This window comes from Physeter macrocephalus, chromosome 4 (assembly GCF_002837175.3).
Source record: "Physeter macrocephalus isolate SW-GA chromosome 4, ASM283717v5, whole genome shotgun sequence".
NCBI lineage: Eukaryota > Metazoa > Chordata > Mammalia > Artiodactyla > Physeteridae > Physeter > Physeter macrocephalus.
In genome coordinates, this window is record NC_041217.1 from 47,121,079 (window position 1) to 47,130,030 (window position 8,952).

Consider the following 8,952-nt stretch of genomic DNA (forward strand, 5'->3'; position numbering starts at 1 on the left):
AAGGAGGACTTTTAGTTTATAGTAATATAACTCCAGAAAAATACTGCAGATGCACATTTTCATAACTGACTCTGAGGTATATACTCATATACCTACAGCTTAATATATGCAAATGTCTCCAATCTGATTATTGTACAATCTTAGCATTCTAGAATGTATAATTTTCAATTACTGGAGTGCTGTTTTATGTAAAACTCATATCTCACAGTGCATCATTTTCCCCTGAATTTCTATTGTACTGAATTTAAAATGTGAGTATGAAAGTCCACAAATGGGTGGATTGGTAGCAGGTTATAAAGAGAACTTCTTTTTCTCTTTGAAATGTCTTTTGGGACTTTTTCTTTTCCTGAAGTGTATCCTTTGAAATCTTTAAATACAAAAATTAAAAGAAAAAAAAAACTCCATGAAAATGAGTTATTATTCTTCATAAAGAGTAGATGACTACTTGTTTAAAGGCACATCAGGAAATGGTCATTGGGCCCTGGTCAATGGTCAGAGAAGGTCACCAGTGTTTTAACACAGACACATTTTCACACTCTCACCATCTTAATGTTGGTGCCATTTTGAGTCCTGGTGGTTTCACACTAAGCCTGTTTGTCCAGTGCGTAGACCCTCTTTTATTTCCCACAAGGAGGGCATAAATGGTGCTAACGGGAGTTGCAGAGAGTGCAGTTTGGCCCCCGCTCCTTGCTTGGGCACTCACATCTTGTGATCTAGGATTCCTGAGATCCATTTTTAGTTCAAGACTCTTCTTATGAAGCTCTATTTCTCAGCCTTTAAAACTCCATGGTCCTTCCTGATGAACACAAGCCATCTCACAATTTCTTGTAACTTTATTTAAAATTTCAAAACAAATGGAACCAATATTATGCCTAGAGCCAAATTAAAGTCATTTTAGTATTGAGGATGCTATTTTTAACCACACCTACACCCAATTCTGGAGATTTTGATAGCTCAGGGAGGGTGAAGATGATGAAGAAATGAATGAAAGATTCCCTCCATTAAGAGATTCTCCCTTGGCTCCACCTGGCAGAATTAGCAGTTCCACGGGAAAGACCAGACTATGGCCTTGGACCTCTTCATGCAGCACAGCCGGGGCTTGCTCCTCAGGGAAGGGGTTGGGCTAGTGGGGAAAGCACAGGATTTGCCCCTTCTCTCATTAACCAGGTGTCTTTGCTTTTGTTTTCTGTTCTTTCCGTCTTCCCCTTCAGAGCATCGTGTGCACTGGGCGGCGTCAGTGGCACCCAGACCCGCTCCTGATCCACTGCATCCAGTCCTGTGAGGTAAGCCACCTCCCCTTCCCCAAACGCAGACCAGAGCTTTCTGTTCTGCTCAACTTATGGAGACTTGCGTCCTTCTGCTTCAATATTTGCCCTTTCCCAGATCCTATGTCCTTTGTGTAATCTCTTAAATTTAGCTCCACAATCCCCAAATTACAGATATTAGGATTTCTGACTTTGCCTTTTTTTAAATTTTAACAAAATCTCCAGGGTTCCATTTTAAATGACTTAATAAAAGTTAAAAGCAAGTCAAAATTATTTATGGTTTTGGGATTCTCTAACCGGGCCTCATTGGAGTTTAATTAGATCAGAGTTTTGCAGATCAGTGGCCCACAGACGGGGTTTGGCCAGCTCAGTGTCTAAAAACAATTTTGTTTTGGTTGCTAATGCTTAAAAATTGGGATTTTCACAAAAAATTCATATGTGTATATGTAACTTCACACACACACACACACCAAGTAAAAATAAATATAAAACTCTTTGTGCAAAGATTTTTCTCTTGAAAAACAAGAATATCTGACAACCGTGGCAACGATTAGCTGGATCTGAGTGGCAGCTACAATACCAGAAGGGCAGCTGCCCTTCAGTTCAGCATGGTCCTCACCGGACTCTGTAGCTTCTCACCTACTGGGCTTCTCTCATTGACATCACCTGCCTGGGTCACGCAGGCATCTCTGTTTCCTACCTCTGAGGAGGTCCTGTAGTCCACTGTTGATTAACCCAAACTAGACCTTTACTACCTCAAGGAATCCTGTTTACTTCTCACACAAGGCATTCCCCTAGCAGTGGGGGACTCAGGTGGATGTGTATTCTTTAATTAGATAAAGAGGAGTTTTTGCAAGGAAGAGTCAAGAATGAGGCAGAGCCTTGCTGAGGGAGATTGACCCAGGAATCCTGACATAGGAGATATTACACACACACACACACACACACACACACACACACACACACACACACACACACACACACACACACACACACACACCATTTAAGCCCTCTCACCCTGGGAAGATATTACACACACACACACACACACACACACACACACACACACACACACACACACACACACACACACACACACACACACCATTTAAGCCCTCTCACCCTGGGAATAGCCAGAAGCAGATACAAATACTGTAGTCTCAGGCTAGAGTTAGGCTTTGTCATCAAAGTCTTTCACTGGAAGTAATTAAGCCACTTAGCAGCAATGCTCAATAATTCTGGCTGTGCCTAGTGCGCTAGAGAGAGCTGTTTAACTTGCCCTTGACTTCCAGCACCCTCCCCCCACATACACACCCAACCCACATGCCTGTTAGTCCCTGGGTTCTCCTGTATCCCTGTTTCTCTTGATCTAATTCTGGGAAACTGGGATCTACAAGAGGCCGAAGAGGGGAAAATTGTGGGGTTTCGGACAAAGGGAAAACTGGGTGGGGAAATGATACCAATAAAATAGCATCCTGAGAGTGCATCAGGAAAAATGCTAGCATGGAGAGTGCTTTGTTATGGTGTGGGCCAACAAAACAGCTCATCTTCTGCCATCATTAGAAAAACAGATGGCAGTGGGGTGGGGAGGGGAGTGAGTGACTCATCCACTGGGCAGGGGGTAGCAAGGGGGACGAGGAGGCCAGGGAAGGAAGGAGATAAACAGACAGAGGATTCGAGAACTTTGGCGAGATCAAAGGGATCCTGAGAATTCCCTTCTGTGGCTTTCAGGCATGATCGCAAAGAGGGAGGGTGGATGGCAGGGCTTGGAGCTGGCTTCGGTGTTTCCCAGAAGGTTACAACACAGAGCTTTCCCCATTTGTCCTCCCTCCGTGCTGCACCCCAGCACACGCTCTGGATCCCTTATCCAGAGCTTCCCTGGCTTCTTTCAGCCCCTTTGTTGGTGTGACAAGGAACAAACCTTCATTCCCTCTTATGACCCCTATGCCCAACTGCTGTCACGCACAGCTGAGGCTTGACCACCACACACTTGTTGGTACCCACACTCCAGGACTTCTCAAAGCATGGCCCCTGGACCAGAACAAGTGGCATCACCTGGGAACCTGTTAAAAATGCACATTCTCAGGCCCCATCCCAGACTTACTGAATCAGAGACTCTGGGGGTGGGGATCCGCAATCTGTGTTTTAACAAGTGTTCCAGGAGATTCTGAAGACCGCTTAAGTTTGCAAACCACCGCTCTGGTTACTATGGGAGCAGACAAGAAGGTTCCTAGACTATGGATCCCTAATTTGAAGCTTATTTGTCTAGGAATAATTTTAGCCTACATTATTCATTCACATTCTGATTATTCTACAGTATTTCCCGAGACTCTCTGGGTAGGACAAGATTTGACAGGACATGATTTTGCTTCTGGTTTCCCAGCAAAGGCTAGGAAGAGAAAAAAAAAAAAACAGAGGGGTGGACGGAAGGAACAAAGAAGAAGAATCAATACCTGTAGAAAGGGAAAAGGAATTGTGCAGAGCGGAGCGCATGGGGAGAAGTAGAAACAATTCTGAAGGAATAAGTAATACGAAATGCAGAGAGGAAGGGGGAGGATGGAAAAGAAAGGACAAGAGCGGCTGAAACTGGCCTGTTCTAGGGGCAACTTGGCAGACACTTAGTCCTTTACTGGAAAAAAGTCAGCTAAATATATTAGGGAGAACCAAAGAGTGTCAGAGACAGACAGAGAGAAAACAGACCTGGATGCAAGATGAACCGAAGAGGGTTAGGTGGGTGAGAGCAAGTTTTGAAACATGTAGCACAGAAATCTGATACTTTGTACCCCAGTGTCTAAAAAGGGTTTTCTTTCTTGGCTTTCCAATAGCGAATTGAATTCTAAGATGTCCCCTTAAGACATTCAACCTCATAAGAGTGAAGTACATCATTCTTTATTGGTCTCAGTACGCCGAGGCATTGAACCAATCCCCTCACTGTACCACTCCACACCTGCGTTGTATCACTTCTGCACCTCTGTTTATGTCCTATCCCCTTGGCCACAGAGTTTTAGCCTTCAATCCTCCACTATCTATGCCTCTCACTTTTCTTTAAGAGACATCACTGAAGGTTCCCTCTGAAACATCTTACGTAAGTAATGCCGTCTTCTCGTGGTCACTTACGCTCCCATTTTCTCAAGAGCACGTGTGTACCACATATCTGGAGTCCAAACCTGTTCATGCCTTAAATTCTATTTTTCTAGTTGGTTCTTGTGTTTCACCTTCTTGACCCAGACACTTCTTGTATTTTCTCTTTCTTTTGTAAGTTGCAAATGGGCAGGGAGTGGTAATTTGGTTGGTGGAGAAGTTTTGAAGTTAAACAAATATAGGTTCAAATCCTGGGTCAGCTGAGTGGTGTAAGCCTTTGTGTCTTAATCTGTATTGGGAAATGGGGGCAACACAGCCATTTTAAGGAGTTGTGATGAGGGATTAATGTGATAATGGACATAAATGTTTAAGCATTATGCCATTCCGGGTCCATAGTAGATGCTTATAGGGTGGTTATGCACTATGAACCACTCTGTGAATGCTTACGGAATGAGTGCGGCAGAAGGCAGGGCAGAGCTGCTGGGTGGCCTCAACGTGGTTAGATGCAAACTCTGAAGATGGGGAAAGGGAGAGAACAAAGGAAGAAAGGGGAACAGACCATTCCCTGGAGAACCTCTGAGATCCACAATTTGCAAATCACTTGGAGACAGCTGCCGAATCTAATCGGTCATGAGGAGCTCTCCTCATTCCTACTGTTGCCCTCGTTGGGGCCTCAACATCTCTCACCTGGGCTATTGCATTAGTTTCCTAATTGTTAACCCTAATCCCAGACCTGTGCCCATTAAAATTATAGACAAGCACACAAATAGTCAATGATAACTGTGTAAAAAAACAAAGACTTATTCTGCCAATGCTTGGCCAATTGAGTGCACTCTTTTCCCAGTATGGGGGGTGGGGGTGGCGGGGAGGGTTGTCCTCATTTTGTGGGGTGATAATTGAAGTGAGTGTTCACTCCGTCACTGAACACATTATACCGTCAGATCATATGTGTTACCTTCTCTCTCTTCTTCCTTCCTGCTTCCCTCCCTCCCTTCCTTCCTTCCTCCCAAAACGTCATATTTATTAATTCTAACAAAGTCTACAGTCCTAGGTTCCATTAAACTAAGAACATCTTGTTCTCTAGGGAGTGCAGCTGGAAATAAAGACCACACCTCCAGCCTCCTTTTGCGTAGAAATGACTCATTTCCTTCCTGTAGGGTGATTAAAATTGTGTGCCCATTGACATACATTTTGGTTCTGCTTTTTCTGTGGGCACGTGTTTCTTACAAGTTTGTTGTGCTTGTCAGCAGCCCCCCATTTTGGATTACAATTTCTGTTATTCTCTCTTTAACATTTTGCAGGTTCTTGTAGAGTTGTGCTTTTTCAAAAAAAAAAAAAGGTGGGGGCAGCTGTGGAGGAGGTCGGAGGTGGAATGATGTCAGAAGAATTAGGTTCAAATTCTGAGTTCTACCCTTTTAGCTACGTGTTGTATCTGTCTGGCTTTCTCTCAAAACTCCCGTGAGAGTCAAGTGAAATAACTGATGTTAAGGTGCTATGTAAACTGCCAAATAATATATTTGTACTGGTATTGCCTAAGGAACGATATACATCACTATGTAAGGATGGGCTCTTATTGAAACAATATATACATATTAAGAATCAAGAAAGAGTCCACTCACACCCAGTTTATATCTTTATGAGTATTATATACTGCAGGTGGCCATGGTTAATTGATGTTCTTGAGGCTTCCAATATTTTTAGAAAACTTTTAAAGATTTTTTTGGGTATTTCAAGTAATTCTCTCTGAACATGCTACTATTTCTCCTATAAATTCTTATACATACCCTTGTAAATGCCTATCATCTCACTTATCACATTATTTCAAGATTATATGACAGGTCTGTCCTTCCTACAGCCTGTGAACTTCTGAGTTATAGGATGTGTTTTAGTCCTTTGAAAAACATAGGCCTAATTCTTCAATGACACCTGCTTCTACCCCTCTGAAGGCAGGGAGAGAGAGTTGAAGGTAGACCTTTGACTTTGAAAGTCTCGAATTGAGAACGATTATATTAGTTTTCTGAGGAGTAGCACAGTGGAAGGAATGGTAAGGAAGGAGTAGAAGGTGAAGGAGAGAATTACAACCGTGTCATGCATAGAATCAGAAAACTTTGCAACAGGGGCAACCCGGAGGAGCCAAAGGAAGGCTGTCAGGGGTCCGGAGGCAGGCTTGAACCTCAGTTTCATCCCTTAGTACATGTTTCCTTGGGCAAGTCCATTAACATCTCTGAATTTAAGTTCCTCAGCTTTAAAATCAGGTGGATACAATTTATCTTTTAAACTTGTTGGTCAGATACCTGATTCAGAAAACTATGGAGATGCACCCAGGGGGGTGTCGTTTGGGGGCCTTTGAAGAGGTCATACGTCAGGAGAATGTCAGTCATGCTGATTTTTCAGGAATAACTGGAAATCTCCCTTGTTTGTGGGGATTTTTGCCTTCTACATAGATTTTGATCTTTCTGTTCAGATTTGTGGCCTTAATGGTTAGCTTTGATTTCTTACTCACTGGATGGGTTGCATTTTGGAAATCTGTTGGCACCATCCTTCCTTGGCTTCAGTCCAAGGTCAGTTCTGCTTTTGGTTTTTCTTCCATCCTCCTGGTTCTAGCTGGCAAGAGAGAACTCTGACTAAGAAAGGGTGGATATGAGAGTCAGAACATGATAGAGGATGAGCAAGCTCCTATTGTATGAATGTTCAGTAAACATTAATTGAATCTCATTTATCAGTCATACTGAGTGACTTCTGTTACTCACCGAAAAATTAATGCTTCTTCCCACTATCTATTATTCTAAGACAGTGGCAGGAAATACATATGTAGGTGCATATACATTAAGAGAGTGAGAGGCCAAGCTGATCTGGAGGAAGATTAGGTAAAGAATTGCTTAGTAAGACTCTTTGGAGTACCCATCCAATCATTTTGATGTTCTCAAAGGAATGAGGAGCTTACAGAAGACTGAAAGTAAAGCTACGTAGCATGTACCATTTTAAAAGAAAAGGGGGTTGAACAATAAAGCCTATGGGCCTGCAAGCTTGGTTTTTCTACTAGGAAGAGTTCTAGGACAAACTTCTCTAAGTCCTGTATTTATAAGGGATATACTCTCCTTTTCAGTGTGATGTTTTGTGACAGAATGATTGGTCAAAGAGATAAAGGAAAAATCACTTTTTAAATTTAGCAGGTGTGTCGTTCTAGTCCAAACGATATACCCCTAATTTAAGAAGACACCTAAGGAGTTGACCACATGTTGGATCACTACTGTAGATTGTGCTGAACTGGGATGGTCCATCCAGTGGAAAACTCAAGACTTATTCTGGCCACACCTTGTCTTTACTCATTGCACATGGGCAGTGGACTCTGCTGATAGTTTTTTGTTTTTGTTTTTAAAGTGTGCTTAAGAATTACTTGGAGTGCTTATTTTTAGAATGTAGATTCTTAGGTTCTGCCCCTCCCTCCCAATTTTTACATATCAAGTCTTGTGTGGAGTCCAAGAATTTGCTTTTTTCAGAAATACCCCAGGTCCTTCTAATGTAGGTGGTCCTCAACTGCACTTTGAGAGGCACTGGGCAGGAATGAATTAACACAGTCAAAGATAATTGTATGCAATAGCAGCCAAATCACATCTTGGAGAAAAAGATTCCATCTACCAATAGTTAACCATTTATCTAGTGGGTTCTTTTTTTTAAAATTAATTTTCATTGGAGTATGGTTGCTCTACAATGTTCTGTTAGCCTCCACTGCACAGCAAAATATATCAGTCATACACATACAGATATCCGCTCCCTTTTGGACTTCCCTCCCATTTATGTTACCACAGTGCACTAGGTTAGTTCCCTATGCTATACAGCATGTTCCCATCAGTTATAAATAGCGTCAATAATGAATATGTGTCAGTCCCAGTCTCCCAATTCCTCCCACCCCACCCCTTTCCCCCTTGGTGTCCATACATTTGTTCTCTACATCTCTGTCTCTATTTCTGCTTTGCAACTAAGATCATCTATACCATTTTTCTAGATTCCACATATATGCGTTATTATACGATATTTGCTTTTCTCTTTCTGACTTACTTCACCCTGTATGACAGACTCTAGGTCCATCCACATCTCTACAAATGACCCAATTTCATTCCTTTTAATGGCTGAGTAATATTCCATTGTATATATGTACCACATCTTCTTTATCCATTCCTCTGTCAATGGACATTTAGGTTGCTTCCATGTCCTGACTATTGTAAATAGTGTTGCTATGAACATTGGGGTTCATATGTTGTTGTTTTTTTTGAATTACAGTTTTCTCTGGGTATATGCCCAGTAGTGGGATTGCTGGGTCGTATGGTAGTTCTATTTAGTTTTTTAAGGAACCTCCATACTGTTCTCCATAGGGGCTGTATCAATTTACATTCCCACCAACAGTGTATGAGGGTTCCCTTTCCGCCACACCCTCTCCGGCATTTATTGTTTGTAGATTTTTTGATGATGGCCATTCTGACTGGTGTGAGGTGATACCTCATTGTAGTTTTGATTTGCATTTCTCTAATAATTAGTGATGTTGAGAATCTTTTCACGTGTTTCTTGGCCATCTGTATGTCTTCTTTGGAGAAATGTCTATTTAGGT

General features: G+C 42.2%; 1 protein-coding gene across 1 annotated transcript in view; it reads left to right on the forward strand.

The window, feature by feature from the left end:
* Positions 1-8,952, forward strand: part of PAPPA2 (pappalysin 2) — a 295,372-nt gene that overhangs the window by 265,242 nt on the left and 21,178 nt on the right. The window contains exon 20 of the mRNA XM_024133710.2: positions 1,212-1,283. Within this exon, the coding sequence (XP_023989478.1) occupies positions 1,212-1,283 (72 nt within the window). The remainder of the gene's footprint in view (positions 1-1,211; positions 1,284-8,952) is intronic.